Source organism: Limulus polyphemus, unplaced genomic scaffold (genome assembly GCF_000517525.1).
Source record: "Limulus polyphemus unplaced genomic scaffold, Limulus_polyphemus-2.1.2 Scaffold4245, whole genome shotgun sequence".
NCBI lineage: Eukaryota > Metazoa > Arthropoda > Merostomata > Xiphosura > Limulidae > Limulus > Limulus polyphemus.
In genome coordinates, this window is record NW_013669855.1 from 63,947 (window position 1) to 85,719 (window position 21,773).

General features: G+C 33.1%; 1 protein-coding gene across 1 annotated transcript; it reads left to right on the plus strand.

The window, feature by feature from the left end:
- The first annotated feature begins 219 nt into the window (after positions 1 to 219).
- Positions 220 to 14,951, plus strand: LOC106470845 (transcription termination factor, mitochondrial-like). The gene is made up of 2 exons (XM_022399479.1): positions 220 to 1,400; positions 13,460 to 14,951. Exons 1-2 carry the CDS (start codon positions 330 to 332, stop codon positions 13,694 to 13,696), a joined length of 1,308 nt encoding a protein of 435 aa, XP_022255187.1. The 5' UTR covers positions 220 to 329; the 3' UTR covers positions 13,697 to 14,951.
- The last annotated feature ends 6,822 nt before the right edge of the window (positions 14,952 to 21,773 follow it).

Here is a 21,773-nt window from a genome sequence, read left to right on the forward strand (position 1 = left end):
ATATATATATATATATATATATATATATATATATATAGCTTAACCTTTTAACAATAACAGTATACAGAACAACAATAATTTAAATAAGAAGTGCGATTAGGCCTAAGATGAGATTTAGCAACATTTTGTTACTCTTAGAATCCTAGTTTTATAATTAATAATAACGTTATGCTCTTTACTTTACGCTTTAGCATATGATTATTGGTGGTAACGTTAGGGAATTTTTACTGCACTGGTGTACAGGCCAAATTAATGTCAAACATAATTTTATTTACCAGAGGTTTTTTTTTTTTTTTAGTACAAGGGAACTACAATGGAAAGACACTGATATGTTTTCTTTTGTGAAAACTATTGGGATATTCATTCCAAGAAGAATATCTAGGACTAGCGAGACTACTATTACTAAGCTGAACCAGAGCTTTTATATAAAAAGAAATGAGACTTTAAAATGTCTTCTTTTTCAGTGTTCAACTAAACTGAGTAGTAATAATGAAATATTGTATAAGAATGGGAAACATCGTTACTTAAGCACTTTTCTCTGTGGAAGAAATTATTTTAAAGTAACTAAGTTACATGTACAGTACCTAACTACTGATACTTCCATGAGTTATTCAGAAGTTATTTCTTATTTAGCAGAATCACTCCAGTGTACTCATGATGAAATGAAAGGAATTGCAAAGAACTACCCTAGGATGTTGAAACACTCTAGTGATAAACTTTTAGAAATTTTGTGCTTATTGCACAAAGTAGGGTATACTAAACAACAAATACTTGACCATCCATGGCTTCTCAGTTACTCAAAATTTACCTTGCAAAGAAAACTTGGCATTTTGCAGGAAGCCAATATCATTGACAACATACCTTTATTGTTGATTTCAGAATACAAGCTAAGAAGAGTAATAAATCAGATAAAAAGATATTCTGGTACTACACCTAATCTAACAATTCTAGATCTTAATGAGCGGATTGAGTACTTTGAACAATATCTACAGGTCAATAGAGCCCAAGTAATCAATTTGTTACAGCAACATCCATATCTTTTGACAATGAACCTTGACCGAATTAAGAATATAATGGAAATGATGCTAAAAGCGGGTGTCACTCCATTGTCTATTAAGAAAGACCTGTGGATTTTTCTTCATAATGAAGAAGTCATGAACAGTCGAATTGCTCAGTGTCAAGCTTTGGATATACCAGTCAAACCATGGATGTTACGTTGTCCAGAAAATACATTTTTGAACTCCATCAGACGTTGGAGAGAAAAAAGAGAAGTGTTTGGTGATCATTATGATGCCAGAAAATACTTGGCTGAAAGACTGCAGTGTAGTACAGATTATGTAAAAGTTTTAGTAGAGAAGAATAATCAAATCCTTTCAATTAATCCACCAAAATTAAAACAGGTAAAGAAAGGCTTGTGTTTCTTTAGTAAAGTTAATTATGTACAAATATGCAGTTCAGAATGATTATCTAATTCATTATTTTGCCTTAATATATTAATACTTTTTGTAAATAAAATGGATACATTTATTTTATATTTGTTACTTTTAGAGTTTGTATTAATGAAGGACAAAAGTTATATTTTTACACAAACAAGTGTATATGGTTTTTTTGAGCCCTTTTCAGTAAGTCATTATCCTAACTTAGATGAAGAGATCAAAGCTCTACACAATATACCAAGTGAGGCCTAACTAATGATTTGCATAGAGAGATAATTACATTTTTTGACTTGTGATCAATAGGTCTATAAATATACCCTAAAATTTCATTTGCTTCACTACTAGCAACAGAGAACTGCTTTGATGACTTAAGTGACATATCAAATATGCTTTTCTTCAGTCATGCTGTTTAATAGGTTCCTAGCTGTATTAACTGTGTGATTAAATTATGATAATAACCCAAATGTATTACTTGTTATAATTGAAGGTCATTTGCCAAATATTTGTCCAACCTACCAAATGATCCAAATTGTTCTATAAGGCCTTAAGAGCTAGGAATACTGAGTTTAATATCACTAGCAAACTTTACTAATGATGCCTCTATCAGATCATCAAAATCATTAATGTAAATAAGAAAATGCAAAGGCTTGAGTAAAGTTTGAAAATGATTTGAATATTTAATGAAAATAAACATACAAGTTAATGTAGTAACAAATTTGTATAGCTAAACTTGTAATAAAGTTTTCTTTATTACACATTCAAGCAGTCTTCATACTTTAGTGTCTCAAAGTGAGTTCTTTGCCATCAAAGGCTTGAGTACTTGCCCTTTAGGTACTCCACTAGTAACAAAGGTCCAGTTTGAATTAACTCCATTTAATAACAACCATTTGCTTTCTTCAATCCAACAACCCTACAATACAGTTAATTAGCTTTTATCCAACACCTGCCAAGAAAGAAGAGATAGATGCAAACAAAATGTTCAGTGAAATGAATATGTAGAAAAGCATTATATTAGCAACCAATACACTAACGCTATCAGGTATACAGATGAACATGTTAATATTCAATTTGTGGTGACAGTTACAAGTAAAACTTTCATCATGTCATCAGTAACAAGTTGCAATCTAATTAAGTTTAATTTGAAAATATTTATTAATAATTTATTTTTACTATTCCTGAAATAAGGGTATTAATATAACATACACTGGACAACCAGGGGCATGTTGGTCCATCATTAGCCATCAAGACTTCCATAAACTGAACTAATACTCAGTAATAGAATATCAACCTCAAAGCCAATCTGAATCATTTAAATACTTGTTAAGTCTTCACTTAAACACCCTTGAATTTACTGCATCAAATACATCCAAAGGCAACCCATTACCAAGACTATCCACCATGTTAGAAAAGTAAAATTGTATTAGTTGTAGGTGACTCCTATCCTGCAAAAATATATATTTGTGTCCAAATTCAATGACGAGGAACCCACTTTGAGACTAATAATGCTTGGAGACGACTTGAATGGGTAATGAAGGAAAACTTTAATATAAGTTCAACATAATAGCAAATGTACAACGTTTCAACAAGGTTTTGTCATCATTACCCATTCAAGTTGTCTCCAAGCATTATATTTGTGTCCCCTTAACATTGTCATGCCCGATGGGGTTTTTATGTTGCTCAAGACCAAAATTGCATCACTGAATTAATAAAATTATTGAGAAGTTTTTCGAAGTCCATTTCCATGTTTTATATTTTAACATACTACTATAATATTGTTTCTATTAAATTGTATTATTTAATTAAGTTTAAACAGAAATTTAACAATAAAAACATCCTAAGTATGTTTTAGGTTATACATAAGCATCCTCTAAAGTTAAACAATAGTCTTTGGGGATTTTTTAAACTTTTTTCCACCAAAATTACAGCAAAATACACCTGTTTAATCAATAGTTAACTATTTTCAACAGTTTGGTCTATAAATCAATGGTCCTGGTGTATACAAGCTTAATTTTAAACATTTTACCTAATCCTTGTCTCATATGCCTCATTTGTCATGATCTTATGTAACAATGTGTTTCAGTGTCAGATATAAAAGACTGTTTAGTGTAGGTAGTATTATTAATTAACTTGTGTTCGTAATTCATTGATGTCGAAGCTATCAAACATTGTGTTTGTAATCCATTGATGTCAAGGCTATGGAAATTTCTAGAAGACCTAAGTGATAGACGTATAAATAGCTGCAACCAGATGAGCAGAAATAGAGTAAAAGTAAAGTCGCAAAAGAGAAGTTCAGTTGGAGAAAAGTTAGAAAATGTAAAGTTAACCTTTGTGGGAGTGAATGGCCTAACAGTCTATATGTTAGAGTGAGATTAACAGTTTGAAAGAGATAAGGAGAATAATTCGTTTTGTCAAAGGGTGTTTTAAACTAATTGAACCTGCCTGTGTGGACTTTGACATAAGGCAGAAAATTATTTGAAATTCAAGATACAACTGCAGTAACTCACATGACAGCATAAGTGAATTATACATGGATACTAGTGCAATAAAAATAAAGAAAAATAGTTCAGCTTGTCAACTGAATTCTAAAGCAGTTGAATTGGCCTAAGCGGACTTTGACAAGAAGAAAACTGTATAGTGTTTAAGATACAACTATGATCTCCTCAGTGTAAAGAATTTTGTACATACCTTAAACTTGTTTTGAATGTGTGTGTGTGTGTATATATATTATTTTAAAAACAAGTGGAGAGTGTGCGTTTGTTTATTGTCATATTTATCACCAACAAGTCACAGACACCTACTGTAGAAGAATGCTTAGCCCAATATACCCATATATTTACATCACTATATATACTACTAAAAAAAGTAGGTTCCAACATTTGGCAAGCCACAGCCAGGATTATACAGTGGTAAATGGAGGTAGAAGAAAATGTGAACAACAGCGGAAATAAGTAGGCATGTGTACGTACAATTTCTACAGTTGTAGGCACAACTGTAGAAGTAGCACAAATAGTGTCGAGATTACAATCATACTATATAACCATGTCACATTTTGATAAATGGATAGAAAGAGGAGAGTTTCTCGGGTTAAAAGACAATGAACTACAAGAGTTTATAAAACAAGAACTAGAGAGAGAATAAGAGCACAAATTGAGAAAGAGAGAGAGAGAAGAGACTACAAATAGAGAGAATAAGAGCACAAATTGAGAAAGAGAGAGAGAGAAGAGACTGCAAATAGAGAGAATAAGAGCACAAATTGAGAAAGAGAGAGAGAGAAGAGACTGCAAATAGAAAGAATAAGAGCACAAATTGAGAAAGAGAGAGAGAGAAGAAACTGCAAATAGAGAGAATAAGAGCACAAATTGAAAGAGAGAAGAGACTGCAAATAGAGAGAATAAGAGCACAAATTGAGAAAGAATAAGAAGAGAGAGAGGAGGGACTACAAATAGAGAGAATAAGAACACAAACTGAGATTGCAAAGCTCACTCAGCTGAAGGAAGAAGGACCCAAGAATGATAACGGAGTCAGGGCCAGCCGACTCAAGCTTTGATGAACAGAAGGATGACATGGATGCTCTCCTGGAGAGATATGAAAGATTCTTCCAAAGTCAGAACTGGGACAAAGGTGACTGTGCAGTCTGTCTCAGCCTATTTCTTACAGGAAAACGCCTTCAAGTATATTCAGGTGTGACATCAGAAGATGCTATAGACTATGACAAATTAAAAGTGGCTTTACTGAAGCGATATGAACGTAATGAAGGTGTTTGCTGGAAGCTCAGACACGTCAAACCTGACACTGGAGAAACTGTATTTCAGTTTGTGGCGATACTTCAGAAGATGGACTGACATGGCCAAGTGTGACAATAGTTTGAGGGGCTGGCAGACTTATTCTTACATGAACAATGCATGATCACGTGTTCAACAGACATGTCATTGTTCCTAAAGAAGAGAGCACCAACAGATATAGAAGAGGTGATCAAGCTGGCAGAACAGTATATGGAAGCCCATGGAGGGGATATAACTGACAAGTCCAAAAATATCCAGTTAAATTCAAAACCAGTGATGGTTGACTAGAATGAAGAGTCTGCCAAAGGTGACAGGAGGTTAATAGACAGAAGGGAGAAGACATGCTATGTTTGTTAAAAAATGGGATACATTGCAACGGAGTGCAAGTTCATTACCAGCAAGCAACAGTAGAAATCTCAACATAAAGCAGCTGTAGCTATTTACAAAGATAGTGCTAGTAAAAGAAAAGAGTGACTGGCACCATGGATGTTACTGCCAGAAGAAACAGAATCAAGAAAACATCAGATTTGCCACAAGAAGGAATTGCTGATTCCATGATTGATCAGTGCACAACTAATGGTTGATGGTTGGCTCAAGTTAGCAAATGGATCAACAGTGCCAGTAGTGCTTGGAGCCGTGTGACAAACATCAAGAGGTGATACCAAATCAGAACATGCCAGTAAGTGAAGGATATGTTGAGGAAAAGAAAGTGAAGGTTTTATGAGACACTGGGTGCAGCAGTGAGAATTAGATTAGTATCTGATGATCAGATGACAGACAAGGTATGTCTGTGTGTGTGTTAATTGATGGGACATTGAGAAAGTTTCCCATAGCAAAAATAAAGGTGGATACTCCATATTATTAGGAGACCTTGAAGCCATATGTATGAAGGAACCAATATATGACTTAGTGATAGGAAACAAACCAGGTAGTAAAAATATGAGGGAAGTGTAGGAGAAAGACCCTTCACCACAGAAACTTCGGGACAGTACTTGAGAGGAAGTCAAGCACAAGACAAAGAGGAAAGAGACTTACAAAACAGAGGATTGGAAAGGAGTATTGAACTGGACCTATCAAAACAGTTTTGCTGGGAAAGCCAAACCCAATGACAATCAGAAATGCTTCTATAACAAGAAGGTAAAGGGTCAACATTTCAAGGTTAGACAGAAGGTTTTAGTTCTGCTACTCACAGCCAACAACAAGTTCACCCGACAATGGAAAGGACCTTTCACGGTACAGGAAGTGGTCCACAGAATGCACTCTAAAGTGAAAGTTGATGGAACAAGCATTGTCTACCATGCCAATCTGTTGAAGAGGTGCTTCAAGAGAGAAGAAGACCTTATGGGTGCAGCTATTGATGTACAGATGGACATGGCAGGTGTGGCTGTCATAGAAGCAGAATCTGAAGACAATGACTTTGTTATAGGAAATAAGGACCTACTAGGCCTAAGAGAACTGAGTGGAGATGAGATGTACAAAAACATCAACATAAGTGAAGAACTGGCTGGAAAGAAGAAGAAAGAGGAACAAAATCTAGTGTGTCAGTATACAGATAGATTAGGAAATACAGACCCCAGACAACATGAGATCAAGATGAAGACAAGGGATCCTGTCAAGGTGAAGCCCTCATGAGAAGAGACCTACAAAGGAACTGCAAATGTTGGTGTAGAGTATATGAACTAAGAACAGTCTTTGTATATAGTGAAAAAATATTGTAAATATTTCTCTTATTGTCAGATATAAAAGACTGTTTAGTGTAGGTAGTATTATTAATTTATTTATTTTCTGTTTGTAATTCGTTGATGTTGAGGCTGTTGAATGTTCTGTTTGTAATCCATTGATATTGAGGCTATGGAGATTTCTATGAGGCCTAGGTGAGATATGTATAATAGCTTCGAACAGATGAGCAGAAAGAGTAAAATAAAGTCATGGAAGTGAATGGCTTAACAGTTTATATGTTATAGTGAGATTAACAGCTTGAGAAAGTAATTCATCTTCTCAAAGGGTGTTCTAAACTAATTGAACCTGCCTGTGCAGACTTTGACAAAAGGCAGATGACTATTGAAAGTTTGAGATACAACTTTGGTAACTCACACAACAGTGAAAGTGAATTATACACAGATACTATTGTGGTAAACATAGAGAAAAATAGTTTGGCTTATCAACTGAATTCAACAGAAATTGAATTGGCCTAAGTGGACTTTTGACAAGAAGAGAACTGTATAGCGTTTAAAATACAACTATGATCTCCATAGTGTAAAGAATTTTGTACATATGTTTAACTTGTTTAGAATAATTATATATATTATTTTAAAAACACATTGTCAAATTTATTGCTAAAAAGTCACAGACACCTGCTGTAGAAGAATCCTTAGCCAAACACACCCATATATTTACATCACTATATTTCTGACACGCACATTTGGTAATCATAGAGTAATAAACTTTGTCTGTAACTTAAAATGCTATATAGAAGATGTTATTTATTCATATACATGTCATGAAGCAATCGGGAAATGTTGGAGAAAGGGATTAGCTTAAAATAATGTTTGAAATAAATGTTTTTGAGAAGAACTTACACTAACAGTTATGTGACATTTTATTTATAGTGTCTAAAACATGCTATATCATTTAAATATTTATTCTAATCATTATATAGTAATATTAACTCAAAAAAATACTTAAAACTATGGAATAAAAACTGATTTACGAGTGTTAGGCTTAGAAAAATTCAGTTCATTATTGACCAAATGCAAGATCTTAGAAGTGAATTAGGCATAGTGCTTTGAACTGAAAGAAGTTATTGTGGTTTTTGTATTTAATCAGCAGAACTAAATACAATAATTTAGCATCTTTTTTATATTTAGTTCATAATCAAAACATAATTCACTATTCAGAAAGATAAGCTATGTATGCACTAATACTACTAGTAGTATGATAGTTAGGCTACTCATTGCTGTTACTAATATTTTTCTTCTTTTTGCTATTTTTACTCTCTGTAGTCTAAGACTCGCACTTCTTTTTCTTTATAAGTTAAAACAAAATCAATATAAAATAATTTTTTTGGTATTTTGTAAAAAAAATAAAAATATGTGTACAAAACTTACAAATCAAAATACATAAAACAGGAGCATCAATGATGATCACAAATAGTAAGTACTTAGGAGTAAATCTGTAAAGTGTAAGTAGGATAAATGAATAAACCAGCTTTGAACATAAATATATATATGTTTTATAGAGTTTACTAAAAGTCATGAGTAGAATACAAAACAAATTAACACTGCAGTTCAACATTGTTGCCAAATTAAAAATCTGTTGGCTGTCTGGTGATGAAAAACAAAACAAAACTGTTAAGTTATACATTGAAAACTTTATACAAATCACGAGTAGAATGTAAAAATAAATGAAAACTAGCTTAACATTGTTAATAAAAGGCTATTTGGAGATGAATAAACAAGCATGGATCAGTAGCTGAAACCAAACTGTGAAGAAGTTACATACAAACTGTAGATTTATACATTATTCAGATAGATGTACACTGAAAACTTCATTATGTAGTTTCTTATAAATGAATGGATGCAAAAAATAAATAAAAACTTTAGTTCAACATTGTTACCATTACCAAAAAGTTATCTAGAGAAAATCGAAACTGTGAAGAGCTTGCATGCAAACTGTAGATTTATACACTGTTCAAGTAGAGGTTTTAGACAAATCATGAGTAGATGCAAAAAGTTATCTGGAGATGAATAACAAAGTGCAGATGAGTAGCTGAAACCAAACTGAAAAGAGCTTACATGCAAACTGTAAAGTTGTGTACAATTCAGGCAAGTACCGAAAACTTTGTATTTAAACTGAAGCACTAAACGTGTATAAAAATATAATGAAAACTGACCACAGTAATGTAAAATAAATAAAAATTACAATCCAGGTACACAGAAAGTGAACTTGCGTGTTGTTCAAAAAACATATACATAGTTGTAATTGTTTTTCTTATAAGTTAGAAACCTAATTAGCATCACATACTGACTGACTTTAGTAGAAAAAAAGTTAACTTCTTTGAAGAGTCTCAGAAATATGATACTCTTCTAAGTGCCTTACACACAGATGAACTTTGTACTGCTTGCAAATCAATTTAATTAGATTTGTGTGGAGACACAATCTACACCGTTTCCTTTCTTCTTCCTTACTTCCCTGGTGATGCGTCTTTTCCTTTCTTCTATAAGTGCTGGTAAGTACTTTTCAGGTGGTGGATCTTTACCTTTCTTCTATAAATGCTGGGAAGTACTTCCCAGGTGAAAGTCATTCATGTACATCTGACAGTGCTGATGATGGAATATTGACAAACAAGAAGGCCCTCCTCTGCTTAAAGTTAGTGGTTTCTCAAGGGATTCTACCAGTTCTAAGCAGAAATTCTTCTATGTGTATTTTGTCCTTGTTACTTACCTGTTTGAAAAGAATTAACTATAGACGGGTCAGCAAGTTTTAAAAAAAATCTTTTATGTGGAATGACATAGTAGCTGAGAAATTGATCATTAAGATCAACCCCTCCACTAAACATGATGTAATCCATGATTAGCTGTTATTTGTTAGTCCCGTCCTCTTGTAACTACTGTGCATTGTAGAAAGAGCACAAACATCTCTTTTTATCAGTCCACTTCCTAGCAGTCAGTGAATCACAGCTGAAAAACTGCAACTCTCCTATTCTTAATTTACCTGAGATTATATCTGGGAAGTGGGGCCTGTCTTTCTTATCACTACCAAGGAAAAATTATATGTATCCAGTCATGGCTTCTGCCAGAACCCACAATTTGATCCCCCACTTGATAGACTTGTTAGGTAGATATTGTTTAAATGTATCAAGTCATGGCTTCTGCCAGAACCCACAATTTGATCCCCCACTTGATAGGCTTATTAGGTAGATATTGTTTAAATGTATCAAGTCATGGCTTCTGCCAGAACCCACAATTTGATCCCCCACTTGTAGGCTTGTTAAGTAGATATTGTTTAAATGTATCTAGTCATGGCTTCTGCCAGATTCTACAGTTCAATCCCCCACTTTGTAGGCCTGGTAGGTATATATTGTACAAATGTTTCCAGTCATGGCTTCTGCCAGAACCCACAATTTGATTTTCCACTTGTTAGGCAGATATTGTTTAATGTATCTAGTCATGGCTTCTGCCAGATCCTACAGTTCAGTCCCCCACTTTGTATGCTTGGTAGGTAGATATTGTTTAAATGTTTCCAGTCATGGCTTCTGCCAGAACCAACAATTTGATCCCCCACTTGGTACGTATATATTGTTTAAATGAAGTTCTACCCTTTCTTCTCAGCATTTGTTCATCTATGGATAGTTTCATAGAAGGTTGATAGTGAGCTGTAAAAAAACTGTTAGTAGATGATCAAGTACAGGTCTGACTTTGAAGAGTTTGTTATGATTTAGCATTAGTTTTAGGTAGATTATTAGTAACGTTGTTGAAATGCAGAAAGAAAATGATTGGGGATTTTTCTCTGAAAAATTTGTAAGTAAACCAGGGTATGTGAAGTGAAGGAATGGTAGACCAGTAATCCTTAAGAGATGGAAAGTGGGCAAGCTATGCCCATATCAATAGCAACACCAAGTAAAACTAAAATTTCTTCAGAAATAACATGAATGTATTTTAGCATTATATTTTCTTTCTGGTACTGATTTTAGGTGTTCCCCTTGCTGGTGTGCAAATCTGTTTATTTTTTCATCAGTTTTGGTAACAATTTTGTGAGTAAAAAAAAAAAAAGAGTTGGAAAAATCAAGTCTGGCACGTGCTAGCTTGACAGGGCAGGGGCTTTCCTCAAATGTAATCTGTCAACAATTTGAGCTGCTCATCTTTGAGGAGCTCTCATTTCCACTCTGCACTACATACCAGAGGATTTTGTTGTATTTTCTTGCCTCTGTCTATTTTGGAAGTGGATGTAGTGCTGGTCGTGGGAGAACCAGTGACAGTCTCCCAAGATTGTTGCAGGTCAGGAGGAGAGTCTGTTTCCCATGAAGGTAAGTTAGGCTTCTCCAATATCAGTGAATTCATTAAGGCAGGTTCATCTGGATCCACTTGAGCTGATCTTATGATGTCCTCCTCTGACTCAGAGGAAAGAAACTCTTCAGAAGATGAAGCAAAAAAAGAGGAGCAATGCTACATCATCAGAGAGCTCACCCCTTTTTTTTGAATGATTTTGTTGGATCTTTAGAGGCCATCTTTGATGATTTTGATATGTATTACTAATATTATGTTCAATAATTTATAAAGCAATATGGTATGTATAGAATGTGCTTAAACTTAAAAGTTCTAAGAACACGTGCTCGTAACAAATTTAGATAATAACTAGAGTTTACTGTTAACTATATTTGTCACAGTTAAAAGTATTTAGACAGGGTATACAATCTGTATCAGTTGTTACACTCCAATAATGTGTAGTCTGTTACAACAGCAGCATACTGTGTAAAACATAAATTCTAGTAAATAATATCTAATCTGTAAATATCCATAATGCTTGGATGCTAACACTGTGAAGCAAAAACAAATGTATCATTAGAAAATATAAGCCAAAATTTTGGAAACTAAAAATAATATTACCTTACGAGACTGTCAGAAAACTCCATCCAATAAAACTGTTCTCTGTATAGAGTAAAATATTTTAATAGTTACTGTGGAGACTTGATAAACGCAAAGATTTTATATCTTGTTTAAGTGCCAGGTAGAACTAGTACATATAAACAATTTCTTCAGTTTAGATGTAAAATTGTAAGTGTTTCTTACATTATATCATACTTTATTGTAAGTTATCACTCCATGTACCTTTTTCATGTAATTGTACAATACACTGAAAACTAATCTTAATGAAGGAATCTTGGTTAAGTATTCATCATAAGCAAGATTATATCTGAATATTTATGGAAAACATGCTATTTTCATATCTGCATAAAAAGCACATCTTACCTTAGCTGAGATTTCAAGTGCTCAGATCTGTGGACAACAGACTTTTTTCTAGCAATTAAACTGAGTTCTTGTTCATTTGGGAGTCCAGGATGTATTTGAAACATAGACTTTATGTGAAAACAAATAAATAAATCATGTTGGCTATGTAGACTAAACACATTCACATTAAAAAAAAAAGCTGAAGCAGGGAAGCACATTTGGCAGAACATCTGGACTATACATTCCCACAGAAGGGTTGGGAATGCATAAAAAGAGAATTTTTAGTTTCTAATTCCAATATTTCTTGTTTTTAGACTGTTATAATGAGCAATACATGACATAAGCTAATGTTAGTTACTGTAAAGTCACTTTGTTTGTAAATTATGGAATCTTTTTACTTTAGTGAACTCACACTGAACGTATGTAGCCAGAACAGAAGCTAGTGTTATACAGACTTCCTGTAATGTGACTTAAATATGTTCACTATACTGTAGTACTAGTAGTAGTAAGGTTGTATTTTGCATCATGAAGCTGCATGTAAGAATATTTACTAAATTAAACTTGTTTGAAAAGTCAAGTAGAATTGTATGGAAGTGCTGTAATACAAAAGAACAGTATGTACTTTTCTTAATATTATTTCTACAGTGATGTTTAAAAACACTGTGTACATCACCAGCAGTTGATCACTTATTCATCCTATCGATATGCTTGTTTCATTGACTCAATAGACCTATTTAGGACAGATTCAAACACAGAATTTTAAACTTTGTTAACTGAATTTTCAAACTTTTGAAAACTTTTTCCCATCACTGATAGACCTATAATCATCTGTACAATTTCTATCACCTTTCTTGAAAAGAAGAGTAACATTAGCTGATTTCCAATCTTCTGGCACCTGCCTACTGTTGAAGGACTTACAAAAACTATTAGTAGTGACTCGCATCCAATCCTTAACCACCCTCAAAAATATCCTTTGGGAAATATCATCTAGTCCAGGAGCTTTATCATTTTTTAAGCTTCCCAATTTTTTCTTTAACAAGCTCAGAATTAATGTGATAATCTTGTTTCCATCTAGCATATTAAAGTTTTTTCTTTGTCATAGCTTATTGTACAATGTAATATTCATCTCTTTGTTAAGTGAAGCAAACAAAATTATTGTAAGTAGTTTTCCAAATTATTTAAGAACAAAGTATTTGCTGCATTTTTATTTCATCTCTTAACACCAAGTACTTATTCAAAAATTAGTACATATTTCCTCCAATTAGGCATTAATTTTGGTTTTATTTTTTTACAGATTTTGGACTTTCTGTTAGATAGTGGCTTTACTCCGTACCAAGTCTGCCAGTTTCCCCGAGTTTTAAGTCACAGTTTTAAGACTATTAAACAACGAGTTACAGAACTACAAGCTGCTAGGTTTCAACTTGGTTCCCTTCGTGTACTGTGCCTTACAAGGAAGGAATACCAGAGACTGTTAAGAAAGCTCAGGATGTGCCCATTAACCAAAAAAGGGCTTAGTGTAAAGGATTCCTAATACAGTATTTAATGATACATTTACTTAATGCTGGTAACAACACTGCTCTTCCTGACTCTGAGTTTAAAAAAGAAAAATAATTTTTATATACTAGTGATCAAATAACTTTTGAAGTTAAACCTTTCCCAATTGATAATAGTTTTGATAAATTGCCAGTAAATTAATTTAACAAATATTTAGACTGTACCCTTAGACTTGTGTTTCTACAACCATATGTTTTTGCTACTTGTTTGTATACAGCACCATAATAAAAACAATCACACATTCAGTACGTAGGTTAGTGAGAGTTTAAATAGAATTCAATAATTTCATTGAATTCTGTTTACATTCTCACTAATCTACATATTGAATCTGTGGTTGTTTTTAATGTGGTGGTGGGGATTCATGGAGCAAAGTCACAAAACTGTTACCAATAAAAGGTTTTTTTACTATAAGTTTAAAGCATTACAGCAGTTGTCTGAAATAATCAGCTAGTCATGAAAGTGCTTATAAAACATTTTTTGAGGGAGGATTCTGTTTATCTGAGTGACATAATGGAATAATACTACCTAAACTTTGCAAGGACTTGCACAGAAATTTTACTGTGAATTTCTACTGATTTGAAAATAGTTGCTCAAAACTATTATAGGAATAAAGCTATTTATACTGATTAACTGACAAAGTTCAGTAAGTTTATGAAGAAATTCACTTTTAATATATATATAAGAATAAAGTAAACATCTGTGAGTTTTACCATTGAACTTATAATTCTAAGAACCCTTGAGTGAATATGTTATAATATGTCAAACACACTACATCTGTCATATCGAGAACTTATCAGGCTGACTGGGATAAAATAGATAAGTAGTGGTCTAGTAGGTGTTATATTTATTATCAGTATCAATGAACAATGACTGTGATGGTGTTAACTAGATTAAACAATTGAAATGTAATTGTTATCAATTTATTTTACATCATTTGCAAATCATGTTTGAAATTGACTGCATTTGACAAACATGTTGTATTGTATATTTTTGTATAGATTTTAATATTACGTGTTTAGAATTTCAAATTATAGTCATCATTAGTGACTAGTCCATTCTTGTTTAATATTAGTATGTTCCCAGTAATATCAAATATTGTTGATAGTTAACCAGACATGTTGGTTTGCCCTAATAATTTGGTCACTCTGCTTATGCCTGATGGGTTACTTTTTTGTAAGTGATTTCCAAAATGAAATAAAAAATTGACTTGTAAGGTAAGCATTTATGTGTAATGTTTTGAAACTGAAATGCCCAATAGAGGAGCCCCAGGGCAAGAACTATGAGCAACTTAGATGAGAGAGTAGGGGTAGTATGAAAATCAAAGGTTAGCACAGGGAATAAAAACATTGATGAAAGAGTGGTGTAAAGGATCTTTGAATGAAAATCAACACAATCGTTTTCAAAAATGCCCATGTGTCCATGAATCCAGAAAAATCTGAGGTGACTCAGTTGGAAGAGCAAGAGTTGTCATTCCAAAATGAGCAGGGCAGAAGTAAGATTGATGCAATGATAAGGCATGGAGTCCACTAAGAGAATCTGGTGTTATAGTATCTGTTTGAAAACAATTCAGTGTAAAGTGTGAAGAATTGTGACCAGTTCAGCTGGCAAAGACTCAACAGTACCGAAAGTGTAAACAATTAAGGTAAAAGCAGTTTGTCTACATTTGGGTCCATAGGAGCCACCTGTATAAATAAGTAAATAACCCTCAAATGTTGAGATAAACTTAAACAGCGAGACTGATGACAAGTGTCACAAGGGATTTCAGTCAATGAGAAACAAATCAACAGGGACAACATTAAAAAACCATGGAAGAGGAAATAAAAAAACAACAGTTTCAACCATATGGTTGAGATTGACAGACACAAAAGCTAATAGACTGGTGAACATCAAGTGAATAGGGGGAGGAACTCAGCCCCAGAGAAAGAATCTGAGATGAGCTTAGGCCTGAGAGAAATGAGTAAGTGAGGTACTTTATTGATGCATAAGAGAAAAACTAAACAAATCAGGCTGAAGGCAAAGAGGGATATTCAGAGGTAACATTTTGTAGGGCAGAAATGGGGTACATTTCATTGCACCCAAAAAACTGTGTGGAGCAGCAGAATATATTTACTCAAGCTGATGTAAAAGACATTGCAATAAAAAATGCAGTCATAGTTTTTTACCATATAAAAGAGTTTAAGGTTGAATGATCAGCTTCCCAAGAGGATCCAGAAATGGCTCATAAGACGTGTGCTTAGATTGAAGCACAGGCAACAGTTAATCACAATTTCAGTATATGAAAATTTCAGGTAAGATGACTGTCAAAAGTAATTTCCAACTAGTAATATTCAGAAACTTTGGGAAGAGCAACATTGTGAATCTAAAAGAAGTCCTGTGGTTGTTGAGTATGGTGGGTTTGTAAAAAAACAGCATATTTGCATTTAAAAGGAGTAAAACGAAAACACCAGTTAGTGGCCCAAATCTCCACTTAGTAAAACTATGTTAAAGAGAAGAGCACAGAACTTCATTTCTTTCTTGACACCAAATTGAAATGTCATCATCACACATGACAGTAGAGTTGATATGTACGATACAGGTCAGGTAACATTAAACAGAGTAGGGCTAAGATGATAACTTTGATGAACACTTTAAATTTTCCGAAAGAATTAAGACTCAGAATCTCCAATGTTTATTCTGAAAGTTCTATGCAAGAAGATACATAATCTGTGCAAGATAGCCCTCTATAACCAAGACAATAATGCTTGAGGAGCAATATATGAATCCATACAGAGTCAAAACCAGGTTCAGTACTCAAGAAAGTAGCAATTTTGAAACCTTTGTTGACAAATGTGATGGAAGTGGATTCTTGGGGTTTAGACATGCAAACAATTTAAAGTACTTTTCCTTTTATAAAAGCAAGTTTAGCTGGGAGTGATATGACAAGAATATTCTATACACCATAAATTCAAGGACCTTGGCTTCACAAGATAACGGAGACTGGGTATTGGGATGTTAGACAAAGAGTCATTAGGCTCTGTAAAGGAGATAATAGTAGCATATTTCCATGGAAGAGGACAACAGCCAGTAATCCAACCATCATTAAATTCGTTTAGGAAAAATTTTGATAGAATTCTCAGGTGAAGCAATAGAGCATTAATGATACAATCTTAACCAAGAGCTGTATTGTGTTGGTGAAGGGCGGTACTAAATTAACCCGTAAGTAAAGGAGAATTTAGTCAACATAAACGATCTTCAGCCAGTTACTTGGAAAATAGTAGAGTGTTTTTATAAAAAGAATAACGTGCGTGTGCCCCAACCTTCTGGGATAAGAATCGTATGAAAGCCTCGCTTTTCTCATCATTATTGACCTAGTAATGATTTTCATGAAACCAAACAATGTTTCCAGGTCTAAGTTAATAACAATACAGCTAGACATTTCAAACGTTGGAAATTTGAGTATCTTTGTAAGTATTGATCAGAAGGGCTTCCAACTTGCTCGTTTTCCAGTCAGAAAATGACCTTTAACAGAAAAGCTGGTAGATATGAAGATTTTTATATTAAACGATGATAAATTTAGTAATGAGCTTGTTGCGTTAAGGATTCGACTAGAGAATTCTTTTATGAAGTTGCTAGGGAAAACTAAGAAGATGGGAAAAACAGTAAAGTAGACGGAACAAGAATCTCGCTAAAAATCTTTATAGGCAGTTTAGGGAATAGCAAGAGGAAATGGCAAAATCCATTTCAACAGAAACTTTTGCCCAGTTGACCTTGGAAAACTTGTGAAAGGAAGGTAACGTAGTAAAAGGGATTAGATCAAGCATAATCGAGTTAAGAAAAGGGGAAAATTTAATGTTCATTGAACAAATTACATCAGAATAACAATGTATGAGCAAAACGTTACACAATTCACAAGTCTTGTTACCAATGAAAACCCATTCAACTGCTTTGTCAATGTAACTTTAGAGGATCTTGACATGTATTAACCATATCTAAATGTAACATGTTCAAAATTAGCAAATCTGTAAACTTATTATTTTCCTACAGTGATATCATATACTGCATGATTATAGCCGGAAATCATAAAACGCTGATGTATCGCTTGATTAGCAAGTATGCTTGGTAATATTCAAAGGAAAGTAAATATGATTTACTTCAAGAGATGGCGCTACAATAATTATCCGTTTTGATCTAGACTTAGAACAAAGTATGAAGAAAACATAAAGTAACAGTTCAACCCGTAGTATAAAGCCATTATGCTTGCTGTGTTTAAGCATGTAGCGTTCTAAACCGATGTCTTAAAACAGAATCCGAAAAAAACAATTCACAGTATTGAAGAACATTTGGAGCTTTTCTCTCGATAGTTTTAGAACAAAAAGTTTTCCTACTATTATACTGAAAACATATAAGGTTTCTGGACCTGATAATATTTATATTAGAATTTGAAAAGAGATTAAGGATCAGATTTATAAACTGCTTTAATTTAGTTCTTGGTAGGCCATTAGACTGATATCATGTGCCAGAAGATTGGACAGTAGCTAATGTTACTTTGATTTTTAAAGATGTAGATGAAATTTATCCAGTGTGCTTTAGGCAGTTAGTCTTATTTTAGTGGTTGGAAGAGCTTTAAAGAACCCGAAAAAAATATTTGGCAGGATCACTTCATGAAATTCAAAAAGTTTGCTAGGCAGACAACATGAATCTACAAAAAGGGGATCCTCTGTTACCAACCGGTTAACTTTTTCTTTGTTGAAAATGTTATTTGTTTTCTGAATTGGCTTAAAATAGAATTGAATTTACATGGATTTTCAAGAAGTTTTTATAAAGTGCTGTATGGAAGGTAAAACAAAAGCATTTCGACAGTATGTGTATGAGATTAGTGAAATGGATTAAAAATTGGCTAAGTGAGAGAAAGCCCACATTATGTTTATATTAATGGAGTTTGGTTTAAATGGACTAATACTACAAATGATGTGCATCAGAGGTATGTTTGGAACCATTGATATTTCATATTTGCATTACTAAAGTTGATAGGAGCATAGTCAGAAAATTGGGTAAGTTAACTGAATATTTAACAATCTTTCGTGTGACTGGTTGTTACAAGGAGGCTATGATATTACAAAGAAACATAGACCGTTTGATTAGTTTGGAAAATGTTATTTAGTTATGATAAGATGAATGGCAATCCTCTTAATTAAATGGATGAGAACTGGCCATCATTTGGCACATTTTCCTATTCATGTCGCCAAATTTACCATTAACCAATTCAGTTAAATCCGGTAAGAAAAATGTTGGAAGAGGTGGGGGTGCTGGAAACAGAGACGAAATAGACTCGATCTGAGACTGCCTTATTTGCTTTGATGTTTACGTTAAACTGAAATCGATATATGAAGCTCTTTTTAACTGAAAGTTTGAAAGGCAGCTCGCCAATCGCAAAACGTCTTTTACAGCCGAAGGAGTCCCCTGCTGGGACAGCGGTAAGTCTTCAGATTTACACTGTTAAATCAGGGGTTCAATTCCACTCGGTGTACACAGCAGATAGCCCGATATGGTTTTGCTATAAGAAAAAAAACAACACACACACACACACAGCCGAAGGTAATCGACCACCTCAGAAACCAACTAATTCTTTTAAATGTTATTGCTGACGACCAAAATGAATCACCGTAGAGGTAGTCTTCACTCTTTGAATATTTCCCCATCCGCCTTGATGGTGTATCCTTTTTCGTACACACTTTAGAATTACGTAGAATATGCATTTTTCTTTGATTGAACATTTTTATTTATTAAATCATTTATATATGGGACAGAAATGGATAATTCTTGATTTTTTTTATATTTAAGAATATATTGTTACAAATGAAACCATATTACACAGGTATTAAATCCTACCGATTCCAAAATTATTTTCAGTTTCATAGGTTATGTGAAACGCCTTATAGGTTATTATTTTGCTCTGACCCAAAAAATATGGCCAAGTATTGCAATACAGAATTTCTTGATATCGTAAAGTACTGTATTCTTGTTTAACACGTTGTTAAGTCAAAAATATTGCTGTTAAAATGTCTGAAAATTGTTTTGTTTCAGTTAAATTTTATAACATATTAATACCTCTTTTAAAGTAAATGCAAGTCAGGGGTTCTGTTCAGCAAATTTTATAAATTAAAATATAAATACAACCAATTTTTGTGTTTTACTGACTTATTGCGTTATCTATCATTACATTACCTTTTTTTTTATTAGTATACTGAAAAAATGGTTGTCAGAATGCATACATATCCAGGCATGTATCACTTCAACAATTATCTTTAGAATATACCACCTGGTGGTTCAGCAGTAAGTCTTGGAGCTTATAACGCTAAAAGACTGGTTTCAATACTCGCTATAAGCAGAGCACAGATAGTCTGTTGTGTAGCTTTGTGCTTAACGAGAAATAAACAAGCAAACTTTATGTATGTGCCCAAGACTCAGTTTGTAAATGATTGGTCAGTAATATGCCTAGTTGAAACTGATTTGTACGAGGTCTAATGATTGTAATTATAAACGCTGTCTGGACATTTCATGAAATGACAAGTTTAGATGTTAACTGGTCTGTAATTTTGATCACTGGATATAGTTAAAGTGGCTAAAGTCCGATGTTTACTCATCATCCTGACAATAAATAATGTAAATATTTAGAACTTCCATAATGCCCTAGCATACATCAGATAGCACGTAGACCTATCTGGGATCAAAGACCAGCCAAAATTTTCATTTGCTGTTCTCATCCTTTTATTTATGTGGATAATGAAATGACTTGGGGTACTCATTGATACAACTGTTAAAGCTTTGTAGATAGTGTTCTATTGCAAGTGGTAAGGCTGACAAAACATATGATTGTATATTTAGAAATATTGACTACAAGCTTAGAGAAGCCATGGTTTCGTTTATAAACTACTAGCAAGGCGTCATTTAGAGTACTTACTTGCATTGTTTGGCCCCTTATCCTAAGAAGAACATTTAAGTTGATGGAGAGGTTTCAGAAGTGGGATATTAGAGTAATTATGGATGGTGTATGGGTTGTAATACGAGGACTGGTTAAGATCTTGTAATTTGTTTTCTATTGAAAACAGAAAATTTATAGATGATCCAAATGAAGTATTCAAGTTTATTAATTGATAAGATTGATGAATTAGAATATTTTGTGTTCAATTCTGAGGGCAACAGAACAAAAGGTCGTAACTTTAAGATTTAGAAAGGTCAGACATATTTACAGTTGAGGCAGTTTTATTTCTCCAATGGGGTGGTAAATATGTGAAACAAATTGCCAACAAGAGTTGTAGAGGCAGCAACTTTACACTATTTATAGTTTTTACTGTATAGAGCAGCTGAAGTATTCGATTTTTCCGTTTATTTGTATATTCTTGAGTATTAGTAAAAAAATAGGCTTAAATGTTGCTGCTTGTGTTTACTGATGACTAGTTTAAATCATATAAATCAGGTTCTTTAGAGCAGCGTTTGAAATATGTATTCTGTTTAAAACATAATTCAAAAATAAAAGCCAGTGTGTACACAATAATAACTGAATAAATTATAATTACAATGTACAATATATTAAAAGAAGTATATTTAATTTTTTTGTTTTTATAGGCAGTTCTATCAAGACAGAAAATACCTAGTCACTTTCAACTTTATCTATTATTTGCTAATGGAGTGAAAAGCTAAGCAAAGACTAATGATGTTTAAGTTAAAGATATAAGAATTACGATTTGAACATGATTATACTGTTCAATGTAATATAATCTTTGTAACGTATTTATATAAAAGCATTTTCAGACCTAGTCACATTTATAATTCTTTTTTTTTTTTTTAAATGTTAAGTTTTGTATTTTGATTAAAAATTTAATAGGTCACTGGGTACCAACTCTTTTGGACAAAAAACTCCTAACGATTTTATTTTTAGATTCATAATTATAAATTAGTCTGGATAAATGGAAAAACTATTTTTTCCAGATCGTCAAAAGTGGAGATACTATGCTTACGGTGGTGTTAATATTTGCTTCAGAATGCCCTGCCCAATATATATATATATTTTTTTT

Coding starts and splice junctions, on each gene's coding strand:
- LOC106470845 (XM_022399479.1), top strand. CDS start 330: ATGTTTTCTTTTGTGAAAACTATTGGGATATTCATTCCAAGAAGAATA. Junction 1,401..13,459: donor ATCCACCAAAATTAAAACAG/GTAAAGAAAGGC, acceptor ATTTTTTTACAG/ATTTTGGACTTTCTGTTAGA.